Genomic DNA, 12,808 nt, shown 5'->3' with positions numbered 1-12,808 from the left:
TGGTTTTGGTTGAGGGATGAAGCAAGAGACAGCCAACGAATTCTTCAAAGCCAACCGCACGCCTCCCACCTGCCAGCCAGTCCCAACGATTCGCAACGGAGTTTTTCAGCCAAAACGCCGACTCTGCTTCCGCCCACCGATGATGTGGCACTTTGACGAGCTGAGAAGCATCTGTCGCATGTTTATGCATCGGATGAGGCTGCCAGAAATACAGAGCACCGAGTTGTTCATGTGGACCGTCGCTTCACAGTCTGATAATACCAGACTGGATGGTGGCTTGGAGTAGTTTCGCTCGAAAGGTACAATGGAGCGACGATCATTCCTGTTGACAACCCGAGAAAAAAGTGGCCACTCTGCACTCTCAGCCGGTAATGATTTGGCAGGCTCCCAGCAAATGATCGGTTCACTTGACCAGATGTACAGGTGCATGCATTCAGGCAGCCTTCCAGCGTACCGACGTAGACCCTGTGTGCTCTGTGGTACTCTCTGGCCGCAGCTCCTCACTGATCACTGATCACTGATCACTGACTGGGTGCAGAGCAGAGGGCTTGCCGCACGAAGACGGAAGCTTTTCACGGAGACGCATCTCCGCTTCTGACTGTTTTGGTGGCGACGGCCAAGGCCTCAACAGTAGCTAGTTCCGTCGCTCCGCGTCATAATTCTCCAAGAACAACACTTTCACTCAACACCTTGCATCCCTTCGTCTACAGGCGCAACAACATCCACAAAGGCGTCTGCGGTTACTGTTACCGCATTGCCGCTGGATTCACAGCGTGAAGCGCCAACCCCATTTCTTCCTTTCGCACCCACCGGATCCTTTCCTTCCCTTCCCCCCACCAACCTCCACCATGTCCGGCGTCGTCCCTGCGCGTGCATCCGGCTCCCGCAAGGCCCAGAGGATGGATGTCGACGACGATGCTCGATCGGCAAGCAGTGGCTCTGCCAGTGACTTTGCAGATGTGGCTGCGGACGACTCGAGCGGGGTCGATGACGACAGTGGCGACGACTATGTTGACGAGGACGATGGCGCACCAGCCGCCGCTCAACCAGTGGAAGACGACGAACCCAGAGACGATGCCATCTTCCAGTGAGTCGATGATCGCAGGCATGGCTAACAGTCAGCCGTATTGCAGGCTATGTCTCTGCCAGTATCCCCGGAGAAGGTGGCATTGGTCAAGGCATCGGCGGCGAATCGTTCCAGCTCGACCTTGCGGCGATCGACGACGAAGAGTTGCCACAGGCATCCAAGCCTCGTCGACGAGTAAGCCAGTACACATCATACCAATCTGACCCCAGTTACAACGAGTCCACCGTCCCACATACGAGGTGCAGCAGCTCCTGGGTCGCGCCAACATGGCGTACATTACCCAGAACCACGAGGAAGCGGTCAAGCTCTTCCTCGAGGTCATCCGTCACGACCCTCAAGTCCAGGCCTCTTGGACGACTCTTGCGTCCGTATACGACGAGATGGGCCAGACCGACATGAGTCGCCAGATGCGCTTCTGTGCCGCCCACATTGAGGAAGACCCAGAGACCTGGCTCGACCTCGCCGAACAGTTTCGCGGTGAGGACAACACTGCGCAGGCGCTCTACTGTTACCGTCGCGCAATCAAATTGGACGGATCCAGTCCCAACCTCATCTGGAAGCTCGTTGATATCTACCGCCAGACCGGTGCCAACAACAAGGCCGTTGAGGCGCTCAAGAAGATTCACCGTGTCGAGCCTACCTTCCTGCGCGATTTCAACATGCTCATGGAGGTCCACCCAATCATCACCGAAAGCAAGCAGTTTGCGTTCGGTGCTACTGCCTTTGGGGAAGCGTTCGTTTACAACTTTGCGACATTTGACAAGCCCGAGGACCAGGCACCGGAGAACACTATGACGATTGAGAACATTGTCATCTATGTCGACTACCTTCTCAAGTCTGGTGACCCTGAGACAGCTGTCAACACCATCCACCGTGGACAGCGTTGGCTCCAGGGACGCAAGATGGAGAAGGGATGGGACGCTGTCGACGACGACAGCGAGTACTACCCACCACCAGAGGACAACGAGGAAGACGCCGACGTCGTCGAGGCCCGCCACACTGGTTACGAGCTTGACAATCAACTGCGTTACCGTCTCGCCATTGCTCGGCTGCGCCTGGGCCAAGACGATGAGGCCATGATCCATATCAATGTCATCTTTGACCTTGACGCCATGATCCACGGCGACATGTTCAAGGAGCTCGGCGAGGCGCTCATGAAGCGTCAGCTGTGGGAGACGGCTCTGGAATGTTGGGCTGTTTTGCACGACCGCGACCTCGAAGACGAGCCCGACGTCATCTTCAAGTTGGCCGTGTGTCAGCATCAGCTGAAGCGTAACGCGGAGGCTCATGAGAGTCTCAAGTGGGTGGTCGAGGCGTCACCAGCCAACGTCGAGGCGCGTCTCGAGCTTGCCTCAGTGTTGGAAGACATGGGCAAGAGGACCGAGGCACTGGAAATTGTGTCTGAAGGTAAGCTGCGGCCCGTGTGCGGAGCTAACTCCAGTCATTCGTTGGGGTGAAGGTCGCTCGCAGGATGGCCAGAGCAAGGGCGAGCGGGTCCTCGCCCAGAGGTTGAACAAGCGCGTGCTCGAGGCTCAGGCGTCGTCTACGATGAAGGGTCTGTGGGAAGACGTCCAGGCTGCCGAGGAAGGTATCAATAACGGTGAAGCGTGGGCGCTCGACAAGTTTATCCACGCCGCTGGGACTATGATTGAGACGTACCGCCTGGCCAAGAGCAACTTTACCAAGAACCGTGGTATTACGCGTGTCGCCAAGCGCCGCAAGTATGGGGCGAAAAACGACATTGCCTCGCAAGCCCAGGCCATGCAGGACCGTCTCGAGCGTACTCTTGGCTTTGAGGACGACACACCCATGGACGGAAATGACAAGCACGATTACGAGGTCATCCGTCAAACCCAGTTCTATGGCATCGGCTGCGAAGACTGGCTCGCGTTGACCATCAAGGTGTGTACAACATACCTGTCATGACACCACTGACATCCAGTACTGCTGTGTCCTTATGGTCAAGAACGAAGAGGACGTCGCCATGGACATTCTTGAGCACGTCGTCTGGTCTGGTCTCTTCAACACCCGTCGCTGCGAAATTGCGCTTCGTCTCGCGATTGTTGCATGTGCGGCTCGCATGAGATCGTACGACCGCATTGCCGACAATTGCAAACGTCTTTCGCAAATGCACCAGTTCCGTCCTGAGCCACTGCTCCTTCTCCTGTCGGCCCTTGGAGGTGGTTTCAAGCAGCAAGCCATCTGGTCCAACCTGGCCCTGCAGAAATTCCTCCACCGTGAGGTTCGTATCTACGACGAGGCTGTGTGCGGCGTCAAGCTCCGCTTCAACAAGCGCCACTACCGCTGGGCCCAAATCTTGACAACTGGCCAGTCGCGGCGACTGGGAGATATCATTGATGACGGCGAGGACGACGATTCCGGCACACCTGCCAACAAGTCGCAGTCGCGCAACCCCGAGGCCGGCGGCGATGAGGATGACGACGGTTCGGACGATGACGATGGAATTGAGCACGACGGCGAGCTCGATGAGGAGGTCCCCAAGCCCACCAAGCACTCGCCCATTTTCAACACTCTCTACGGCCAGAACATGCTCACTACCAAGTCGTACCAGAGCGCTCTCTGTAGGTTATCCGCTGAATACGCCTTCTAACCCTACCAGTCTACTTCCTACGCGCATACGAAGTCAACGAATACGACCCGTTCCTCTGCTTCCTTATTGCCCAGGCATACCTTGGCCGTTCTCTGAACCGCCAGTCTGACAATCGCCATTTCCAGGTTGCACAGGTTGGTTGCCATGGAAATTACCTTGTGTAATGTCACTGACTCATTAGGGCCTTGCGTTCCTGACACGCTATCGTAAGCTGAGTCCGCAAGACCCGCAGTCGCTCGAAGAAGTCGAGTACAACTATGGTCGAGCATTCCACAGCCTCGGTGAGTGATGACGACGGGCGGTGACTGGATGGCCGTTACGGCACGACCGGGATTCACGTGTTCTGAGGCGCTGACACCTTTAACCCTAGGTATCACACATCTTGCTGTGTCGCACTATGAGCGGGTTCTCACGTCTGTGCGGGAGCGCATGCACGAGACGGACGACTATGAGGAGCGAGAGTACATTAGGTCGAGCTCGCTGGCCTGGGAGTCTGCGCACAACCTCGTGCTGATCTACACTTCGTCTGGGTCGCTCGACCTGGTCCGGAGCCGGTCTGAGGAGTGGCTGGCGCTCAGAGATTGAACGATGGGGAGTCCTTGGAATATAGTATTATAAGGCCTTTGTTATGACATACCCTGTGCATTAATCCATGCTGTGACTCGTTACAGAATGCTCCAAAGAAGGAGAATGCATCAGGCAATCCGTGGCGGCCCCCTGGTCATGAGTTAGCGAGGTCGATGGCCTTGGTGTTGCAAAGAGTTAGCTTGCCCTTTGAGGGGAGGCGGATAACTTCTGGCCTGCCCGCGGCAGGTTCCTGCACTAGGAGGCTCTGAGGAAAGGCGTGAAACAGGCACACGATGGGTGAAGCTGCTGCGACCAAACTGGCTACCAGACAGTTTTGCGGTCGAACAACGACGCAATGGTCATGGAGAACAGCAGATGAACAGGGGGGCCAGGACTCTCGATACACACAACCAGCTGCGAGCGAAAGGGGGTTCAGATCCTGCAACCATACGAGGGGCATATGTATAGATAGGCTTTGAGGGTGCTGAATGTTCCAGTCCAACGTTTAACACCCTCTGGACCGGCAACCCGTTTTCGGTGCGAGCTTGCCCCCTATCCCCCCGTCACGGATTGCGGTGCCGGCATCATTGCATCACCAGCCGAACACGGGGTCGGTGCCAGGCTGGAACGCTGGAATGGTGAAACGACAGTGCAGCTTTTTGGCTCTGACACTTACATACGTCTGGGGTGCGCAGCACTACACCATTGCGATGCTGTTTACGATCACAGGATCTCACAGGACAAGATTTTCGTATGCAGTCCACGACCCACGTCGCCAAAGTGTGCAGTGTGCAGTGTGCGCGTGTGAAGCAACGCAGGCTGAACACTTTTCTAATTGTCTAACAAATAGGCATGCCGTCGACGCGTGCGTTCGTGCGTGTTCGTCTGCTTGCCACTTTGCATTTAGATCCACCTGAGATGTGCCAAGAGGCCCACAGCCGGGACCGCGTCAGAATGCAATAGAATGGGGGTGCCCTGCCAGATGTGCCAGAATGGTTTTAATGGGTGGCTGAGGTTAGACTTTCCCTGCAAGAGTGCGGGGGGGGAAGAGCAAGGTTAGCTGTGGCGCGTGTGGCTGACGGCCGCGTTGTTGTTTTTTGACCGGGCGAGCAACCGAGCTTAGCGTTGTTCATTCGTATTCCGTGTGCTTTCTCTCACGCTTGATGCTGGACCACGCAATCCCGGCTGTCCCAGTGGCGACTGGCCTCAGTGGTGGCGAGTAGCCTGCAGGCCTGTGTGCCCAGCACGTCCCGCCGTTCCTCAGTGCCGTCTCCGCGCGCGTTCCTGCATGCAGCAGCACGGTCGCTTGGCTCTCAGCCGCGATTCAGAGGAACCACAAGGATCACGTTGGTAGTGCAATAGTGGCGTACCCCACACCCATGACAGCCCTGCTCGATCCAGGAAACGCGTTCAGTGCCCAGCTGCGGTGCTGCGGCCATCGGCCCGTCAGGAGGTCAAACGAGAGAAAGGTGTGTCCCCCGCATTTTTGCGGACGGCATTCCTCGACATACACTTTGAACAATGCCTTGGTGGCGCGCAGCACGCAGGTCGCGGCCCAGAAAGGGCAGGCAAGGTCTAAAAGGGGCTGGTGGGGAAGTAAGCGACACAACAGGTGTTGGCTGGTGCGCGAGGCCAAAGCTGGAGCGAGAGGGCCAGGGGACACAACAGGGGGATCATGGGGGAGATGCCGAGTCGGGCCCGACATGCCGTTATGCATCTGGGCCTGGGGCCTGGTGATGCAGGGATACCGTGTCCAGCAGAGTAACCTTTGTCCACAGGCCACAGGCAGTCAGATGTTCATCTGCCAGGCTGGGGGGGCCATGCAGCGTGTGCCTCTCCTGTGCTCGCGACCCACACACAACGGCACAGCCCAACCATGCGGTGATCAAATGTGCTGGCACGAAACACATCTGTCTTCTTGACTGTCTCTCATCATCGTCAAGAACCATTTCGTAGAACCTTGAGCTGGCCGTCAACTGGATTCGAGTTTGGCGACAACGACGACAACAACAACAATAACAACAAGGGGCAAAGAACACCGCGCTTGGTTCTGCCTCCCTCTCCAGTATCCGCGCTTTGGCCCGCCACCGTTATACGCCAGAACGTCTCGTGCGACCTGACGGACCGTGATCCGTGAGTAGCTGGAGAGAAACATTCATGCGCCGGACAGCCAAGACGCGGATGTGGAGAGGGCGGGGCCACTGTATGGGAGGCGCCTCGAGACGCCTCTCGTCTCGGTGGTCCTGAACGCCTCCCCCGCGTCTGCCATTGGAGCAGCGGCACGCCGGTATATGGTGTACACACCCGGCCCACATGCATCACGAAGAAGCAGACAGCAGGTCCAGCAGGTAAACTGACACGAGCGTTATGCAGGCTGCTCGAGAAGAACAGGATTCCATCAACGACGGGACAACACATTCACTTGTCCATTATCCATTACATCTGCCATGTCGGTCGGGATCGACTTTTCCCAACCCCAAGCTCTCGAGCTCGGCCGGACACCGTCCCAGCCTAGCCTTACGAACACTTCAACAACCGCTTCGGACTCGGACGCGGCCCGGCCCCACATTCCCATGACCCCGCCCATGCCCAGCATGTTGTCACACGAGGTGTCCGAGGAGCTTGCACGTCGGGAGCAAGAGGTGGAGAGGTGGGGTGAGAGAGATGTCTCACCCTCGCCCCCTCTGCGGGAGACCTTCACTGAACGGGCGTCCAAACGCCTTTCTCTTTCCCGCTCTTTGCTCAACCTCCGTGACATGGCAAAGTCGGACAAAGGGCGCCGCCGTGCCAGTTCAATGTCGGAAAAGTGCGTTACCCACCTTGAGCGCAAGGGCGACCGTGCTGCCGTTTGAAAACAAGCGCCAAGACCAAACACAGCTGACCGCATATAACCACAGAACTCGGCCCGCTGTCCCCTCAGACCTCCCACCTGTGCCCTCCATTCCCGTCATGTACAAGACACCGGCAGTGCCCGCGGGTCTTGCCATGTCTGTCGTGCCACCGGCAGGCCACAGTGACCATGAGCAGCGAAGTGGCGGTAACACTGGTGTGCGGGGTGGCCCCGCAGGGCCCTCAGCGCGTAGCACCAAGGGCCTGTCAATGTTCTTCCGCAAGCTCACTGGCCGTGGCAAGAAGGAGGCAGAGCCACCACTGCCCACCTACACTACTGCTCGCCACCATCACCACGCACAGTACCACAACAACACCGCCGCCGAGCCTGTGGGTTCCGCCTCAAGGAGAATGTCCAGGCGCGGCCCACCAGCATACCCCGTTCCGCAGGTGTCTGCCCCGGCTCGCGTGCGGGGTGTACTCGCCGAGATGGACGCGTCGTCGGCAGCAATTCAACGCCGCCACACGGCCCGCAAGAGTATGATCAAGCGCGTCCCAGTCCCCAACTTGGGTGCCAGTGACGACGAGGAGCAAGAGCCCATTGCCGATCCAGATGACACCCCTGCACCCATGGACCCACCTGTGCAGCCTGAGAGCGCTGCCGACGCTCGCGCGGCGGCTCTCGCCGCTCTCGAGGGCACTCCCCGTCCCCGTGCCCAGCCTGTACCGCCACACCGCACGCCCTCTCCCGGACCCATGGCCAGTTCTGTTCCAGACACAGAGGCACCGGTCACGCCCCCGTCCGAGGCGATCGAGGTGTTCCAGCAGGCATCGGTCGTTAGCTCTGAGATCGAGGAACATGAGGAGCGCCAAGCCCGTCGCCCACTCCTCGAGGTTGGCGACGCCGCGTTGCCAGAGGAGCCCATCCTCAAGACGGCCGTCATGGCATCACCAATCCTTACCCAGGTTGTCGTCATGGAGCCCCATGACGTGGACAGTGCGGCCGCCGTGGACGCCCCGGCACGTACTCCGCAGATGAAGATTGTGTCCCGCCGTTCATTCTCTGGACAACCAGTGGGTCCTGGCGACTTGGGCACGTTCGGCGGCAGCCTTGGTCGCCTGCCAAAGGGGCGCAAGAAGCTGTCCGACTTTGCGTTTGACAAGCCTGCCGCCGACTCGGACGACTCGGACGACGAGGGTGCCGACGTTGTCCGGCCCCTTCAGCTGCGCATCCCGCCACGCTCGGCGACCTTGTCAACGGTTGGCTCCTCTGGCGACGCGCTGCGTACCCCGCGCACACCTGTGAGCATGAGCGGCGACACGCCGACGAGCTCTAGCTTTGACCACGCGTCAATCGCCGGCGGCCACCTCAGCAGTGTTGGCCATGGCTCAACCGAGACCACGTCGGTCGCTGCCACCGGCCGCAACTACGGCAGTAGCACAGGTCACTCGATCTGGGACTCACAGCCGACCTCGCCAGTGACACCGCTTTCAGCGTCGTCGCCTCGCGATGTGCGTTTCGCAGGCAGCTCCCCGCCCCGTGTCGCTGCTGTGGGCGACGGAATCAGCTCCGACAGCCACAGTCGTGCTGCGCGTTTCCGTGCCGCAGGCCAGAGCCTGGGCCGCAAGCTCAGCACGCGGCCCGCTGCCCCCAAGCAGCCACCCACGAGCCACGACGCGTGTGTCGAGAAGCAACGCCAGCTGGCCAACCGCCGCCAGAGTTGCCGCCCGACGCTCCACTCGAACGCCAGTATCGCGGCAGAGATGCGCGAGGTTCGCAACAAGGACGATGTGCATACCATGGAGACGTTCTTCATGTCATGAGGCGAGAAAGACACGGACATACGAGAAAGCAGAAAGAAGTACGATCACGAGAGACAGATCACAACGAGATCTACGACGCACCATCGAAGCAGCAATGTTGTACACTCCAGCCGTGTTCTATACGGCCATCAGATAGGTAAACATATCAGTGCCCGTCATCACTCCATAGCCCCAGTGGTGCCGCCCCACTATAATGCATTGGATCAGTTCCAGTTCAAGTACCAGTGGACAGGTTGCAGCGTGCGTCTGGTAACAGGATTTTGGCTCATGGGGGGCAAGTGGCCTGTGGGGGACCTGACATGATTCATGGGTTCATGTGTTCTGTGGAGCGAGCAAAACTTGGCACTGCGTTGAAGAAGCCGACGGAGGCAGGGAACGGCATGTCCGCTGGTAAGAGGCTGCGCAACACCGACCGACGGGGCATCTCATGTCCGTATCCAGAGGACAGGATTTGCTCGCGAGATGGGTGTGGGCCTGTATTGTGTCACTTACACATCGGATGGCGGTGCCACACAATGCGTGCACACTAACGACTCCTGCTGGCACCACACATCCCCAATCTCTTGGGTGGTCCGTGATCCGTGGATCTGTGGCGATTCGTGGTCGTTGATGATCCTTGCTTAGGCCTCTACTTCTGAGACGTGCAGTCCCCCGTCGCTGTGCCGTGTGCAGTCGCCAGGAGAGTTTGTCGGCCCTGCTGTGCATGTTGCTTGTTGAGCTGCATACAACTCGTGGCGTGCAGGCCCTCAGCTGCGTGGCATAGCTGCTGGCGGCTGGTAAACGAGGCTGCCGTGCCGACGGATCTCAGATCGACAGCCGCCATGCACAGGTGGGCAGGAGGATGGATGGACAGTAGGCAGTTGTCTCAGTCGTACCACCACTGGCCACTGGCGCCACTGGCCACACGCTGCTGGCGGATCGTGGCCTCGTGGAAAAACGACTATGCCGCCCGGTAGCACTCCTGATTTTGCCCACCGTGTGTTTTTCGCCCCTTCGGAAATCACACTATCAGCCTAGCAGCCGGCCAGGACAACTATTTTCAGCGCCATAGTGTGTTTCTCGCCCTGTCGGGGTTGGGATCAGTCATGCAGATCACAAACACGCAAACATGCAGCATCCGACCCAGCATATCCAGCATCCTACCCATCATGCGGTACCGGCGGCCAGTACGCGTGAGGCCATGTAAGCCCTCATCCCCACTGGCCACTGGCACCTCCATGGAACCGTTGGGGCAAGTACGACGTTAGGGTGATCGTGACCAGACGTTACAATACATGTCACTGATCACTGGTCAGCGGGTCCCCCAGATGTCGCATCGCGTCGCTACACCAAAGAAACACAGTGATATGATCATATGAGCTCTCAATGCAGAGTCATTTGTACTTTGTACAGTCTTGCGTCACGGTCACTGCTCGCGGAGCACCGATATCACTGATATCACTGACCCGCTCTCGGGAGGTCAGGTACTCTCCCGGATACAGGAGCCGCCAACGCCTGTTCGTCGGTTGTGTGCAGGTGCATACGGTAGCTCAAGGATGTTGTCAATGTGGCCTCATCATGCGTACATTAGCTAGAACCCGTCATATGGCAGTGCCTCGACCCGATGCTCGGCTGGTGGATCCCAGCCGGAGGAAGTCGTCAATTTCACCACAGGATCACAGGAGCCGTCCAACAGTTCTGTCTCTCTCATTGTTCCAGCATTGAACCCAGACCAAAAGGCATCGGCAGCGCACTGGTGAACTGGAGGAGAGGATGGGGACTGCTTGCGAGTCGACCAAGCGCCACAAGACACAGCAGCCGACATGAGGACCGATGTCGCTGCCAAACGTCAAGACAACAACAGCACAAGAGCACAGGTCTGTGCGTGGGAGATGAGCGTCGATGACGCAACTTCCCCGCATTCAGTTGGTGGTGACCCCGCCCTCCCTCTTCGTCTCTCCATCGCGAGTCGCGAGTACAGTCTCTCTCTCTCTCTCTCTCTCTTCCCCTCTCAATCGCTCTTACACTCACAATGGCCACCCACCGCATCAGGATGGCCCGCATGCTCCCTCTCCTGGGGATTCTCACTCTCCTCGCCCTCCTCGTCAACGCCGACCCGTCCGTTGACGGCCGCAGCGAGCAGACTGTCTTTGCAACCACAAAGTCGCCCAAGCGCGTCGCCATCGTCGGCGCAGGGGCAGCGGGTACCTCTGCGGCCTTCTTCCTCCGCCGCGCAGCCCGTGTGGCTGAGGAGCGTGCGGGTGCGGAGCCCGGCGAGTTCCTCGGCGTCATTGACGTGTTTGACAAGGAAGACTATGTCGGCGGCCGTGAGTTCAGCGTGTGAACGGGATGAGTGCTGATGGGGAAAGGCAGCACAGTTGTGTACCCGCACAGCGATCCTAAGCTCCAGGCTGTTGAGCTTGGGGCGAGTATCTTTGTTGGTGCGAATGAGAACCTCGTCAAGGCTGCAAAGGTGGGTTTATGTCGACGGACCAATAGCTAACCCACGCAGCTGTTCAACCTCACCACCGCCGACCCTGGCTTTGCCGAGGCCGGCATCGGAATCTGGGACGGCTCTCAGTTTCTTTTCACCACCACTACTACCAAGAGTCGCTGGTCTGGGTGGTGGGACACTATCGCGGCTCTGAGGCGCTATGGCCCTCTGTCCCCTTACCGCCAGAACAAGGCTGTCAACGCACTCCTCACCAAGTTTAAGCACCTGTACGACTCGGCATGGCTCGCCCAACGCGGCACCGTGTCCAGCATCGAAGAGTTTGCTGCCACGCTTGAGCTTGGCGCCGAGCTTACGAGTCGCACGGGTCTTGACTGGGCCAAGAATGAGGTCGGCGTCAACGATCGTTGGGCCAGCGAGATTATCGAGGGCAGCACCCGCGTGAACGTGAGCTTTTCGAGGCCAGCTACAGCTCACACAGCAGTATGCCAGAGATCTTGACCAGATTCATGCCCTTGGCGCAGGCGTCTCACTTGCCACGGGAGAGGCTACCTCTATCGAAGGCGGCAACCGTCGTCTGTTCAGCAGCATGGTCAAGGACAGCGGCGCCAATGTCCACCTCAACACGGTGGTGACTGAGATCAAGGTCCTGGACGAGGGTGACGATGTACCGTCCTTCCGTGTGCTCACCAACGTAAGCGACAACACATATGACCAGGTCTTCTTTGCTGCTCCATGGCACCACTCCCCCATCTCAAAACACCTTGCAAACTCGTTTGTGAACCCCATTCCGTGAGCTTTCCTCATCCGGCCCGTGAGCTGACAGTCAGCGACCAGGAGTATGTTACTCTTCACGTCACGCTGTTGGCTACCACAGCACCCACTCCTCACCCGAGCTTCTTTGGCCTTCCTCCGAACACCGCCATCCCCACGACAGTCATCACCTCTGCGGCAGCGTATCGCGCCGACCCGGACGCTGTTCACCCCGCGTTCCAGTCCATCACGTACCATGGGCGAGACGTCTGAGGGTTCGGGCGAGTACGTCGTCAAGCTCTTCTCGCTCTCTGAGATCGACGACTACACCCTCACCACCATCTTTGGGTCAGAGCCCACTTGGGTCTATCGCAAGGTCTGGCAGTCGTACCCTGCTCTCGCGCCCATTGCCACCTATGCTCCCGTCGAACCTGTTCCGGGTCTGCACTATCTCGCGGCTCTGGAGCCATGGGTGTCAACGTGAGTTTTCCGTATTGGATACGAACTGACGCCAGTATGGAGACGCAGACTCTCTCGGCGCGCGAGGCTGTCGCCCGCGTCGCGCAGCGTTGGTGGGGCATCGGTCCTGGCGAGTGCCGCGAGGGCAAGGGGCTGGGACCTGACCTGCGCCGAGGTGTGAGCGTCAAGGACGGCAGGTTGAAGAACATGTCTATAGTTGTGCATTACGAGGTGTCTTAACGTTTGT

The 12,808-nt window shown here is 58.6% G+C and overlaps 3 protein-coding genes across 3 annotated transcripts; all 3 read left to right on the top strand.

Annotated features, from left to right (window-relative positions):
- Positions 1 to 848: 848 nt before the first annotated feature.
- TFC4 (transcription factor TFIIIC subunit tfc4) lies at positions 849 to 4,283 on the top strand (the record flags this gene model as incomplete). The annotated part of the gene is made up of 8 exons (XM_028617696.1): positions 849 to 1,087; positions 1,123 to 1,261; positions 1,297 to 2,494; positions 2,529 to 2,989; positions 3,030 to 3,669; positions 3,708 to 3,832; positions 3,880 to 3,979; positions 4,069 to 4,283. 8 exons carry the CDS (start codon positions 849 to 851, stop codon positions 4,281 to 4,283), a joined length of 3,117 nt encoding a protein of 1,038 aa, XP_028474159.1.
- A 2,429-nt stretch (positions 4,284 to 6,712) lies between these two features.
- Positions 6,713 to 8,918, top strand: EHS24_001938 (uncharacterized protein; the record flags this gene model as incomplete). The annotated part of the gene is made up of 2 exons (XM_028617695.1): positions 6,713 to 6,920; positions 7,186 to 8,918. 2 exons carry the CDS (start codon positions 6,713 to 6,715, stop codon positions 8,916 to 8,918), a joined length of 1,941 nt encoding a protein of 646 aa, XP_028474158.1.
- A 2,011-nt stretch (positions 8,919 to 10,929) lies between these two features.
- EHS24_001937 (uncharacterized protein) lies at positions 10,930 to 12,801 on the top strand (the record flags this gene model as incomplete). Its single annotated transcript, XM_028617694.1, has 7 exons — positions 10,930 to 11,224; positions 11,267 to 11,370; positions 11,410 to 11,796; positions 11,834 to 12,141; positions 12,180 to 12,305; positions 12,346 to 12,582; positions 12,618 to 12,801. The coding sequence occupies 7 exons, from the start codon at positions 10,930 to 10,932 to the stop codon at positions 12,799 to 12,801; spliced, it is 1,641 nt and encodes a 546-aa protein (XP_028474157.1).
- Positions 12,802 to 12,808: the final 7 nt, after the last annotated feature.

This window comes from Apiotrichum porosum (assembly GCF_003942205.1).
Source record: "Apiotrichum porosum strain DSM 27194 chromosome Unknown scaffold_11, whole genome shotgun sequence".
In the NCBI taxonomy this organism is placed as follows: Eukaryota; Fungi; Basidiomycota; class Tremellomycetes; order Trichosporonales; family Trichosporonaceae; genus Apiotrichum; species Apiotrichum porosum.
Note: the sequence above shows the minus strand (reverse complement) of the source record. Positions and strands in the feature narration are given on the sequence as shown.